This window comes from Tursiops truncatus, chromosome 11 (assembly GCF_011762595.2).
Source record: "Tursiops truncatus isolate mTurTru1 chromosome 11, mTurTru1.mat.Y, whole genome shotgun sequence".
NCBI classification, from domain to species: domain Eukaryota; kingdom Metazoa; phylum Chordata; class Mammalia; order Artiodactyla; family Delphinidae; genus Tursiops; species Tursiops truncatus.
Window position 1 is genome coordinate 57,611,814 of NC_047044.1, and position 13,411 is coordinate 57,625,224.

General features: G+C 60.5%; 1 protein-coding gene across 1 annotated transcript; it reads right to left on the minus strand.

The window, feature by feature from the left end:
* Window positions 1-511: 511 nt before the first annotated feature.
* Window positions 512-9,970, minus strand: NXPH4 (neurexophilin 4). Its single transcript, XM_033866424.2, has 2 exons — window positions 9,795-9,970; window positions 512-2,073 (listed from the first exon to the last, which is right to left on the minus strand). Exons 1-2 carry the CDS (start codon window positions 9,849-9,851, stop codon window positions 1,210-1,212), a joined length of 921 nt encoding a protein of 306 aa, XP_033722315.1. The 5' UTR covers window positions 9,852-9,970; the 3' UTR covers window positions 512-1,209.
* Between the last annotated feature and the right edge of the window lie 3,441 nt (window positions 9,971-13,411).

Genomic DNA, 13,411 nt, shown 5'->3' on the forward strand with positions numbered 1-13,411 from the left:
CCTCTCTCCCTCCCTCCCCCAACCGTCTGCAAACTCAGCGCCCACGGAATTAGGAAGGAAAAGGAAGATCGATGACTCCAGATGCCGAAAACACCGTTCCCCTCCCCCCGCCCCACCTGCCGCCTCCCGCCAGCCCCGCGGAGCTTAGCAGGTTGTCAGCGCTCTGCCTACGCTGTCCCTTACATCTCCATCCCATTCGAGGCCTTATACCTCCTCCCCCAAAATAGCCCGCTGGTGGTCCGCTGTCAGGTCTAATTCCCATCCTATTTTCGGCAGCTTCACTTCGCCCACCTCTGGGAGGAAAATTCCCACCTCAGGCAGGGCTCCAACCCCAAGGGTCGTCCTCATCTGTATCTGATCTGGCCTTGGATGACCTCCAAGGTGCTAGCTCCGTCAATATTTGCCTCAGTTTCCCCACGAGCCGCCGAGGAAGGAGGCCCTGGCCAGGTCTCTGCCAGACATAAACCCACACCACCACCACCCCCTTCCCTACAAAGGTCTCACACAGACGCGTATTGGATTTCACTTTATTTTGTTCCCTTTCCCGTCTGTTTTGGTGTAGGAAAAAAAAAACATCACCGAGAGGAAGCAGCCGGAAAGGTGGAGCAGGATGGCAAGGACCGGAGGGAGGCGGGCGGAGGGCAGGGGCCGGGTCGATCGCCTATGCCCACGAGTTCTGCTTCCGCTACCCTAATTATTGGGGTTTCGGGGAAAGGGGGACAGGCATACGGCAAGCAGAGGGGATGCGAATAGGCCACGGTTTATAGGCCTTTATGGTCTTTACGTGGGTACAGGGTGGAGGACAAGTACCTGGGGGTAAGAAAGCCAGGGTGGGATGAGGGTGCCAGGCCAGGCGTTATTAAAGCTGCGGGCAAGGGGAGTATCCAGCCCAGCGCCAGGGCGTAAAGAGGACCCAATGTGGACACAGGAGACGCTGGGACCGCCTCCAAGCCCCGCCTATTCTGGGGCTGCGCTCTTGCTCCTCCACTTTGGGCTGTAGCCAAGGGGGCTACCCCCAGCCTCGTGGGCACTCCCAGTAAGGAAAAGGGGACCCGCGCAGACTGATGGTCCCCGGGAGGGCTGTTTCTCTCCGCCCCAGAGTGGAAAGGGTGGACGCGGCCACAGGAGCTGCGGGGTACGGGGAGAGGTCCCACTTAGGGAGTCCGGGATTTCGCGGGAAGCTCACGGCCCGGGAGAGGGCGGGGCGCGCTATCCAAAGTAGGGGTGCTCGCTCTGGAAGTTATAGTCTGGGCACACCTTCTGCACCAGTTTGTAGTCAAAGCTGAGGAAGGAGACGAAAATGCAGATGACTTTGAAGGGCTTGGCACAGAGCCAGGCGGCCTGGCTCTGCGTATGCTCGGTGAAGCACACCTGCGATGGGTCGTACAGGCACGGGCGGTGCTTGCGAGCGCGGTTCGTCTTCTCATACTCCACGTGGCAGTTGAAAGCGCGTGACTCTTTGGTCCCGGGCACTCCCAGCGCGCCCCCAAGCGGACCCGCCAGCGCGCCCCCGAGGGTGCCCCCTAGCCCCGACCCCGCGGCCGCTAGCCCCAGCGGGGGCCCCAGCCCAGGGAGCACCCCCTCCAGGGCCAGCGTAGACTGCAGAGGGTGGGGAGCGGGCCCCGGCAGCCAGACGCCCCCAAACTCGACACGCTTGGAGGGCGGCACGATGCTGACGCTGAGGTTGCCCAGGCTGGACGAGTTGTGGCGGAAGTACACGCTGAAGGTACCGTTCACATGGTCAACTATCTTACCCGTCACCAGCAGCGAGAACTTGAGAGTGTGCACCCGGAAGTAGAAGTCTCCCCAGCCGAAAATTTTTTTGGCGCGGGCCGCTTTGATAGACGGCTTTCTCTTGGTGCGCTGCACGGGGGCCCCCGCCACCCCAGCCCGGGCCAGTGTCCGGGTGTGGTTAGCCGGCCAGGCCCAGCTCCAGGCACGGGCGGTGCCCAGGCCGTCGGAGGACCTCGGCGGTGCCGGGAGCCGATGGCCAGGGGCTCCCTCTCCGGCCGTGGCCGGGCCCAGCTCCAGGTACTGCGGCCTCCCGGACTCTGGTATCTGGGCACTGACGGCCTGTGGACGAAGAAAGAGGAAAAGAGAGCCGCTGGGGTTGTCTGGGGCCACCCGCCAGGGCCACGCCAGTCCCTCTCCACAGCCGCTAGAAAACCAAATGGAATCGGGCCGCCCGGAGCAGTTGCTCAGGGAGTGCGCATTCGAGTGGGCCTGCAGCCCTTTCACGCTGTGCGGTCTCGCCTCAATTTCTACATCTGTGAAATGACACTGAGAATCCTTGTGTTCTCAGAACTCTGATGAGGGCTGAGAAAGCCAAAAAGGCCAAAGCCAATGTGGGTTTGAATAGGGAGTGGAGCTGTGGACTCGGGCTTGGTTGGGAGTAATGGGCCAGGGAGAAGCTGGACTCCGGCAAAGGGAGGCCATGACCACTGTCAATGTCCAGCATCAAGAGTGAGACCTCCCAACACTTTTGCCAAGACCAGGGTCCCCCCCCCGGGCCTCAGCCTCTACTCCCTTGTGTGGAGAAGCAAGGGAAACCAATGGAGCTGCAGAGAGCAGTGGAGAGTCTGGGTGCTGTGGGTTGAGGCTTGGGAGCTACGTGGGCACCCCTCTCTGCCTCCAGCACTCCTGATGTGGGGGAGGCCGCCTGGTGGTCTCCCTGGGCTGGGAGCGTGCTGGAAGACCACCCCCTGCCTACCCCTACCCGTCTCCGTGTGTCTCAGGTGGCCACGGATCTGGGAGACAGCATGGGGGAGTACAAGATGGATCCAGAGACGAGAGCTGCCCGGGCAGGCCCGGGCCATCAATTATCTGGGGCGGAGCAGGGGTGTGCGTGGGTGTGTGGGGTGGTGGCCGGGAGTGAAGGAGACGCGAGAGAGCGAGAGGAAGAAATATGGAGATGCTGGTCCAGCGAGGAGAGGGAGAGGAGCCGTGCATGTCAGAGTGTCAGTCAGACTGTGCTGGCTGTGGCCATTCAGTGTGGCCCTTACTGCGTGTGGGTTCGGCTTGGGGGGCAGGGAGTACTGCGTGTGTCAGTCTGGGGTGGTTGTATTTCTGTTAGCCTGAGAGGGTTGTACATATGTGCCTGCCTGCCTGGAGTGATGACTCTGTGTGTGTGTGTGTGCGCGTGTGCTCGTCTCAACCTATGCTGATGGGTGTGTATGTGTCTGCCTGTGCATGGTGGGTGTGTGTGTGTGTCCATGTGTATCTGTATGCCCCTGTGTATCAGTCTGAGGAGGCTGTGTTATGTGTGTCTGCCTGCTTGTGGTGGCCGAATGTCTGTTGTACTAGTCTGTGATGGCTATGTATAGGGGTCCGGGTTGCATATGTGCTTGGGTTGGCTGTGTCTGTCTGTCTGTGTGTGTTGATCTGAGTGAGGCTGTGTTTCAGTTTGTGGTAGTTGCATCTGTGTGGCTGGTGTAGTTGTATGCCTGGATTGGCTGTATATCTAAGGGTGGCTGTGTGTGACTCACTGAGGGTGTCACTTTCCCTGTGTGAGCTCCTATCATCCTCTGTGCATGTGTCAAGCTCTTTCTCAAGGGTGTGTGTCAGTGTGTCCACAATGATATAACAACTGTGGTTTCGTTCTGTTCCCCTGGGGGGTGCATATGTGTGAGTTGTATATGAATGGTCTGGGGAGGGGGCGTCCCACACTGGCCTGCAGGGTGAGCTTTGGGTAGGTAAAGAGGCCAGGCAGCATGGGTGTCCCCCTCTGTTTGCATACACCATGTGTCCACAAGGGACAGGAATGGCAGAGTCAAGCTGCTGGGCTAGAATCTCCACCGCCTGGTCCCCATTCCCGCAGCTCTGCGATCCCGGGTTATTAATGCCGCCGCCACCCGCTCATCATACATATTTATCACCCCCCTCATTCCTCCTCCCGTCCATCTCTCCTCCCAGCTCAGGTGAGGGGGGCGGGAGCGTCAAGAGTGATTGACTCAGACTGACAAGCTTGAGCAGGCAGCTAACCCCCGGAGGGTGGGCCTGAGAGGGGCTGAGGGGAAGGGGTCCAGGGCCACGGGGGAGGGGGAAAGGGCCTTCCAGGAGGAGGGGGCAAGGCCCCAGGAGGTGGCCTTAGAGAGGGCAGGGCCTGAGCCCTGGAGGAGGGAGTGTGTGAAGCTTCCAGGGGAAGTCAAAGAATGGTTGGGGGCGAGTCGTTTGAACTCTGACACCTAATCTTCTCACCCCTCTGGGCCCAACCACTAGCTCTTTCCAGGGCATCCAGCGGTGCCCAAGCCTGCTTTTATGACCCCGAATGCCTCTGAGCTATCCCCTCCCAGCACACCCCAGCAGCACCAGACGTCCTGCACCCAGTGCTGGACCTGTCGACTGCTTCAGTCCAGCGACTCCTCCCAGGCAGGGGCTGGGAGAGGCAAGGCGGTTTGGCTGGGCTGTGAGGGGTGCCAGGTGTCCCCCCACTCTGATCCCAAATTGCTGCCTGCGCTTCTCTGATCCTGGCAAATCCCTGGGCTTTGGGCGCCCGCGCCCCCCACCCCCCGCTGCAGACAGCCAAGATAAAAGGGAAGAGGTGCGGGGCTGGGGCGGTGGGCGGCCGAAGCCACCCTGTGCGGAGAGCTCAGTCAGGGAGGGGCGAGAGTCTTCGAGGAAACGAGCCGAGAAATGGGAACATGGAATCAAATCAAATCAAATCCTCCCTCTGGCTTCCTTGCCCGCACGCTCGCTCTCCCTCCCTTGCTCTCCCTCTCCCTCTCACTGTTTTTCCATCTCTCTCTCTCTCCCTCTCTCAGTCTCTTTTTGTCTCTGTCTCTTCCTCACTGTCTCTAATTTTCTCCTTCTGTGATTCTGCTTTTCTCTCTGTTTCTGTCTGTCTGTCTAACTGTGGTACTTTCCCTCTATCCTTCAGATTGTCTCCAACCGTGGGTGGGGTTGGGAGGGAGGGGAAAGCAAGGTGATAAGGGAGTCCGTCTTTGCCTAGAATCCATGGTGCTGTCCCTCCCCCTCTACGAATGAGAGTGGGAGCAGGGTGTTGTCTGAGGAAGGGTCCCGCTCACTTCAGAGCTGGTTTAATTAAGATAATTGGGTGCAGTGACATTTGCGGAGGGGAGAGGCTAGCCTGGTTGTCGGCTTAGGGGGGCAGGAGGGAGTGGGAGGGTGAGGATGGGGGTGCGCTTCACCAGACGCCTCCGGGCCCTGGCGGGGCGGGAGCCGAGCCAGGAGTGCTTTGCCCCCAAGGCAGCGAGCCCACGCATTGGAGGGGAGTTGAGGCTGCCTTTTGCTGCTGAACAAACTCCACTGGGGTGGGGGTGGGGGCTCTTTTGGGACGGGACCGCTGGGAATGCGGGAGGATCAGGCTGTCGGCCCCCCAGCCGCATTGCAGGGCACACCTCCCCCAGGCCTCCAGACCTGTCGGTGGCTTCTCTCCTGCTGTGTGGGTCAGGCGGGGTGGCTCAGGATTCTGACTGGGGGAGGGGATGGCACCCTGTGGCTGGGGAGGTGCAGTGCTTCCAGGCCTGGGCTGGGGAAGGAGAGGGAAGAGCGTACTGAACCCTTGCACCTAGAAAGAGGTGCAGGCACCGCAGTCAGGGTGGGTGAAATAGCCAGGGTCTGGCTGGGAACCAGGGATAGAGACGGGGGTGAGGACAGAGGTGGGGTGGACTGGACAGGCTGGGGTGAAGACTGGGACAGAGATGGAGGGGGACTGAGCAGGCACACGTATATGGTGCAGAGATAAGGATGGAACAAGGACAGGCATTGGAACAGGGACGAAGAGATCAGAAATGGTGGACAGGCATTGGGCAGAGACTAGGATGCAGATGGGATAGGGGCCAGGAGAATGAAGATGGGGGAACAGAACAAGGTGGGAACTAAAATGGGGATGGAGGAAGACAGGGATGGTGGATGAGGGATGGGCATTGGGGAAGATGAGAGTGGGATAGGGACCGGGAGATGGGGGTGGGAACAGAAACGGGGGATGGGAAATGGTTATTGGGCAGAGACAGGGATACTGAGGGATGTAGAGACCCAGGGGATGGAGTTGGGGATGGGGAATGTGAATGGGGACTAGAATGGGAAATGGGGGACAAGGAAGGAGATAAGAGACAGGGAGACAGGAGCTGAGGACAGGTATGGGAGACAAGTCAGAGGAAAAGGCAGAAGACCGGCAGGATCAGGCTATGGGAGGGGGCCAGGCAGGTGGAGGCGAAGATACCTCCTTCCAGACCCTACTATAGCTATAGCGTGAGGGGGCGGGGATCGCCGGTGGGGCGGGCTCTGCCCTTGGGCAGGGCGCCTCCTCCCCCTCAGCCCCGCCTGCCCGCCTGCTCGTGGCCTGCAGCGCAAGGCTCACCGTTATCTGAATTTTGATTTTATTTTATTTTATTTTATTTCCCTGCTTCCCAGAGCCGGCGCAGTCCCCCCGGGAACGGCCACCCCCCGCCCCCCGCCCTGCGCCTCACTTTATTATTGCAATAAATGTGCCTATAAAGGCGCGGGCTCCGGGGCGCGGTGGGGGGGTGGGAGCCGCGGAGCTGGGATGTAATTTCCCGAAGCCGGAGCCGGAGGGGGAGTGGGCGGGGTGGAGGTGGAGGAGGGGTAGGCGAGGGAGAGGGGGAGACTCGCCAATTTCCAGCGCTCAAGGCAGCGCTCCCTGCTCCCCATCCCCGCCCCGCAGCTCGTTCCCACCCCGAGCCCCGCGACTCCCCACTGCGCCCAGCCAACCTTGAGCCCTGGGACCCCTCCCCCATGACTGACCCTGCCCTCTCTCTGTTACCCTGTCCCCCGTCCTGGCCCCCGCCCATGTGGAGTTCCAGGGCTCGGTCCAAAGTTCCGCAACTCCTCGACGATGACTTAATCTCTGACCCCTAGGATGTCCCCTCCACTTACCTGGTCTCTCTGAACGTTTATCTCGCCCCTTCCCAAAGACCCTGTCTCTGACCCCAGTGACCCTTCTTTACGTTGTTTCTGTCCCCCAAGTACCTCACCTCTTCCCCAGCCACCCTGTCCTGGACCTCCAGCTCCTCCCCCACCCCAAACCTAAGACCGTTTAAATTCTTCTTTCCGCGGGTGCCCCTCCCATACGCGCAGGCCCTGGCCCGAGGGAGCTATCACAGCGCCCACCTCGCCTGTGTCCCTGGCCCAGCTGCGGCCCCTGATTACCCCCAAATCCCTGCGGACAGCTCTGGGCCCTGGCCCAGACTGCATGTGCCTAAGTGGCCCAGCCAGAGATTAGCTGGGGGACTAGAGGGGAATATGGAGGCAGGAGGGGGTGGCTAGATGCAGGGCTGGGGCCAGCCAGTGCTGAGAGACTCAATTCAGCCTAATCCTTCCCTGAGGCATGATAGAGCTGGAAGGTCCCACGGGGCCCCGCCCCTGCCCTCCCCCAGCTAATTAGTAATTAGTGATTAGTGATTAGTGACTATTGATCGCATGCTGCTTCTCCCAGTAGGCGGCTGCTTTGGCAAGGGGTGGGGAAGACCAGAGAAAGAGAGAGGAGCCAAAGACAGTGTTAGAAAGATCCTGAAGGAGACCTGGGCCGGAGACCTGGGCCAGAGCCCCAGGGGCAGTGGAAGCCAGGAGTCGCAGGCCCCGAAAGGAGACCGGGAGCCTGGAGCACGGAGGGAGGGAGAGAGCTCCTGAAGGACTGGCAAGTGAGCGCGGCATGGGAGAAGGCAGGGTTGTTAATGTTGGACAATTAGGGTTTCCCTGTAAACTGTGCCCCACCAGCCTCTTACCCAGTGTCAACCCAGTGCCAGCTCTGGCGCTGAGACAGCCCTGAGCACACGCGCGCACACACACACACACACACACAAGCCACACTCAGATACATGAACACATCCTGAGGCTCACACTCAAATGCACTCAAAATGACAAGAAAGCAGATACACACTCACAAGCCTCGGAGACTCACATGCAGACAACACATGCACCCCAACACACATACATCCACCAGAGACACACCTCGGGGTAAACACACGAGCACACCCCGTACTCACAAGTGCACACAAGCGCACACAGATACTCAGACACACGCTTTCCTACACACACTCCCGCACGCAGTTATACATATTCACGCACCCACGGTCTGTACGTACATGTAAGCACAGCTTCTCACATGCACACAAGCTGGACTAAATGGCAGATACACTCTCCCCCACGGACTCCAACACGGAGGCCCACAGCGGGAGCTCTAGCACACTCAGACACATCCCCATCGCTCACATCCTCATGCTTACTCTCCCTCAAGTCTTCACCAGATGTTTCATTCCCCTTCAGGGGGCAAAGGAAATTAAACCAGATAGGTCCACAGGGGAGTTTATTTGATGGGGAGAGGGGAGAGGAGAGTGGGGAGGAATTAGAAAGGAGGGGCAGGGGAGTACCATCCATCCCCACCACCTCTCCCCCGGGGCCTTCACACCTGGGTCGGTTGTGGGACACAGACCCCCTCCCACAGGCAGCTCTATGGGCAGAACTAGGCAGCAGGTCCAAAAGAAGCTCCTGCCAGAGGAAGCAGTTTTTGTGGAGGGGGCTCCTCTGCCCACCTTCCGGCTCAAGGTCACCAGGCGGGTTTGGGAGAATCAGGGAGCTCCATCGCCAGCGTCACTAGGGCAGCCCCTGCCCTGCTGGAGCTGCTGAGTGCGATCTGGCTGAGCAGGTGGGGGTCCAGGTGTGTGGGGAGAACTACACCCCTTCCAGATTCTGCAGGGTCTGGGAGTTGGGGTGTAGCGAGTAGGGGTTTAGGGAGCCACCTGTCTGCCCCAAACTGGGTAGGTCACACTTAGGGTAGGAAACAGTTAAGTCAGAGACAGGGGAGCTGATGGAAGAAGATAGGGGTCCTGGGCCTAGGCCCCCATTATGGGACTCACGGCGGGGCACAGATGGCTGCCCTGTGAAGCAGGCACACTTGCACTCACCCCTTCAGAGCCAACACCACACGCCACACCAGCAGACACGCACCCTGGACCCCAGCACTAGACACCCAAGCCTGGCTGCCCCCGACACAGGCACGCACACAGGTGCACACGCTGACCCCCGCACTCCACACCAGCACACACGAGCGCGCCGTGTACACAAATCGAAGCCTACAAGTCGGGAGGGAGGCAGATCAAGTCGGGGCCCCTTTAGCCTCTGTCTTCGCCCTGGAGCCTCAGGGAAGGAGGCAGCCTAGGGAGATGGGGGCGAGGACAGGACAGGAGGAGAGACTCTTTCCAGACAGCCCTTACCCCCTACCCGCCGGGCGTGAGAGAGGGGTGTGTCTGTGAGGTTGTGCAGGGGAGATGGTGTCTCCGCGGGAAATGTGATGGGAGACTGTAGCCAAGTTCGGCGGTATCTGTGTGAGTCCGTGTGTGCGCGCGTGTGTTCGAGCTGTGTATCCTCGGAACACAGTGCCCACCTGGCATTGTGACAAGGGCAGAGAAGAGAAATGAGAAGGCGGGGGTGGATGGGCGGAAGGACAGACAGCGAGGAAGGCGAGCGAGGTTGGCGCGGAAAGACGGCAAGGCTGACACCCTGCTGGCTTGTCTGTCTGTCTCGCACTCCCGCTCCGTCTGGCGCACTCGCGGGTCGGGCTTCGTCCCCTCCCGCGCCGCGCCTGGAGCGGGATCCGAGTCAGGCCTCCACCCTGGCACCAGCCCCCCGGACCCTCAGCCAACTTGAGCTGGGAGAGCGCCTATCCTGAATCGGGAATCTGTCTGTCCGCGTCCCCCACGCCGCGCAAAGTTCGGAAGCTCCGAGCGGGAGGCGGGGCGGGCGTACGGAGCCCCTCGCACTCTGGGACCTTTGCGTCCCGGACCCCAGCGCTCGCGCTACCGCAGGGCAGCCCTTACCTTCCTCAAGAGCCACGGGCCAAAGAGCAAGAGAAGCCATTCCGGGAGCAGCCGCATCTTCCCGGGAGGCCAGGCGGGGCGGGCGGGGCGGGTCCCGGGCAAACGGGAGCCGGGCCTGAGGTCGAGGGCGCGGGGTGGCTGCCGAAGCGGCGGGAGCGGGCGGCGCGGCCCGCGGACTGAGCGGCAAGAGGAGCGGAGAGCGGCGCTGGGGGCGGGGCGCGGGCGGGGGAGAAAGTTGGGTCTGACTCGGGCGGGCTGGGGGGCGGGGCTCCGCGGAGCTCCAATCCCGGCCGCGCCCCGCGCGCCCCCTCCCGCCCAGCTGGGGGCACCGAAGGTGACTTTCATCCCGACACGCCCCAGACACGCCCCCGGCCCAGGTGCGAAGGGGAGAGGGCTGAGGGGTTCGGGCACCCTGTATCCTAGAGGCTGGGTCTGTGCACCGCTGAGGAATAGGGCCGGGAGTGGGGCTCGAGGCTCCGGGACCTTGTTCCTGAAGCGGGGCATGGTGGAGCAGGGGCCTGGGGAGGCTCAGCGGCCCAGCAAGACCAGGGTCCTTCGGAGCTCCGGGCCCCTTCGATGCTCCGGGCCCTGGAGGGTCCCAGGGCAGAAGCAGGGCAGGGGCCGAGGTGAGGGCGGGCGGGGCCCCGGGTGCCTGCCGCTGCGCAGCTCTGACGGGGATGGATGGGCGCCCCGCGGCTCATTCGGCCCGGAGATGAGAATCATTGATCACGGAAGGAAACCCCATCACGTCTTTCAATAGGGCTGACAAACGACGCCCGCCGCCCCCCCCCCACAGCCCCCGCCTTCAAGGCACCTCTGCGGTCTCAAGACCCCTCCGCTAGATCCGCCGTTCACCTTTGCCCCTCGCCCCCCGCCGCCGACCCTTCCACACGTCCCAGAGCATCCCCGCGTGGGGGGTTGGGCAGGAGCCGCGCCGCCTGTCCGGCCTCTTGGTGCAGCCTCCATCCCTTTTCTCCCAGTGTCCCATCTTTCACCGTCAGCTCCTCTAGATCCTTCTCCCCTTCCGCCTCTGTCTCTGTCCTTGTCTCTGTCTCCAGCCTGGCCCTGTCTCTGTCCCTATCCTCTTGGCTGTTTCTTCATCCCTCCCTCCTCCCACTGGTCTCTCTCGCTCTCTCTCCTGCCCAAGGAGTCTTCACCTGTCAGCTGTTGCTATGCGCTGAGGCTGTGGCTGAGATTGTGGTATGACCGACACCTTGACAGCGAGAGATAGGGACAAGCAAAGACAGACAGAGAGACAGACACATACCCGGAGACACCAGCACATGCCCCCAGGCATGCACACAGGTACATCACAGGGGCAGGCCACACTGTAGAGGTGAACATACAGGCAGAGAGAAACACATTCACACAGAGAGCAGCACACACACACAGACAGGTACACACCTCGAGGCACTGATCCACACAGATGGACACACTCGGTTTACACACACACAGAAGCACACACAGAGAGAGAGACAAATGCACACTTTCACCAAGAGACAAGCATACCCAGCCAGGTACTCAGAGCCGACGACCGACCCCACCTTCCTTGCCTTGGCAGAGAGGCAAACATCCACATACGTAGATGGACACACACTCAGGTGTACGCCGGCACTGGCAGTCCGAAAGACAAGCCCAGGAACACACAAAGACAGATATAGGGATGTGACAGACACAAAACAAGGATTAGGAATGCTGAGAAGATGAGGCAGACACAGAGACACCCAGACAGACAGACAGAAGCCAGGAGGCAGGAACCTGGGTGCAGGCGGGCCAGAGAGGGAGGCGGGAAGGGGTAGAAGGCCCAAGTCCAAGAGGCTCCATCCAGAATCCTGTGCCTGGCCAAGCACAGGGGCTGCTGAAATGGTAGTGGGCAGTGGGGGAAGTAGGCACACTCAGGCTCAGGGCACCCAGGACTCTTCACTAGAGTCCTGGTTTTCTGGAGTCCTACCCACCCCATCTCTCCTCCTTTTCCTAGTCTCAGGTCACTGCTTTCTGTCTCCAGCTACACACACACACACACACACACACACACACACACACACACACACCACTCCCTGTCTCCATCTCTGTGTCTCTGTCTCTCATTCCGTCTGTATCAGCCTCTGCCTCTGCCCCTGTCTCTTCTCCATCTCTGTCTTAGGTCTCTCTGCCATCCTTGGCAGGTGAGGAGTTTTTGAGGACTGCCTCCTGGTAGACCCTCTCCTGGCCATCCTGGCGGGCAGAGGGAGGATGCTGACTGGAGGGGTGTGTGTTCCAAGCCGCAGCTGGGGGCCCCTCTCGTTCTGCCCAGGATCTTGAGGCGACAGGCAGAGAATCAGTGGCTCCCCGGGGGCGCCAGATGCGCGGCTGGCAGAAGGAGGGAGTGAGGGGGTGGGGCTGGTGGTGGTGGGTAGTAGGCAGGCGCTGGGGGAGGGAGAGGAGCCGGCTGGAGGAGGGTAGAGGGGGTGTGGCAGAATAGCCCAAGGGAAGGAAGTGAGAGGCTGGGCTGGGGTCCGCCTGGAGGTGCATAATTAGTGTACTGGGGAGGGGGCTGTGCTGGGCTTAAGGATGAGCTGCGCTGCAGGAGTGCGTACGCCACCTGGTGGACAGATGAGGACACAAGCCTCCCTCTAAGCGATCAACAAGGACGCCTCCTTTCTCCAGCAGGATCGCTCTGCCCTGGGGCCCTAGGGAGCCCGGGAGGCAGTGGAGGATAGCAGAACTGGCTTGGAAGCTGAGGCTGGAGATGGCATCTCAGGCCTAAGAGGGAAGGGGAGGGCTCCTGTTTCTAGAGGTGCTTGGACCCATAGCTTCCTCAGGAAAGGAGGAATAGACTGAGAAGGTTAAACCAGGGAGGCAGGGGGAATGAAAGGCAGCGCTCCCCCCTTGGGCTTGGCAAGGGTCCTTCAGACGTTTAAAGCTGCCATCTCTGAGCATATTTGCTACTGTGCGGAGAGCGGAGCTCTAACCCTTTCTCAATCTTGGACCATGTAAAGCGGCGTGACCTTCTGCAAGAGGTTCCCTTCTCTGACCAGGGGCTGAAGTAGACCTGGTACCCCCTTTGGTTGTAGCAGTCCTTTCCTATCAACCCCTGGGATGTGAGATGTGTCTGTTGGTGGACCGTGGGGCCTGGAAAACTGGTCTTCCCAGCTTTAGCTTCCGGGACCCTCCTCCTCCTGAATCCAGGGTTCTGACTCTTGGCATCTGATTAATTACCCTCCATGAAGTGTGAGATGTCGGTGCTTCAAGAGCAAACTTAGAGAGAGCTGTATGGGACCACCCTGAAGGATTAGAAAGCCGTTCAAAACCCCAGTGTGTTCATTTCTTATTGTGGGATTTCTCACTGTGGGAGATAATTTTGGGTAGGGGTGGCAGTGTTGTCCCATAAAAGTGACAATACAGAGAAACAGATCTTGGAGTTAGTGTCCTAGAGCCAGACAGAACACATGATCCAGAGAGGTGAAGTCACTGGTTCAAGTTCACACAGCCAGGAGAAGCAGGTCTTTCTGGTCAAGTCCAGTGCCACCCACTTCCCTGCCACAGCCCAATGAAGGCGGATGGAGCTCCAGAAGGGCACTGAAGACCCGATGCGCAAGCCTCCCTCCAGCACAGAGCATGGCTCCCTCTGGTGGCTG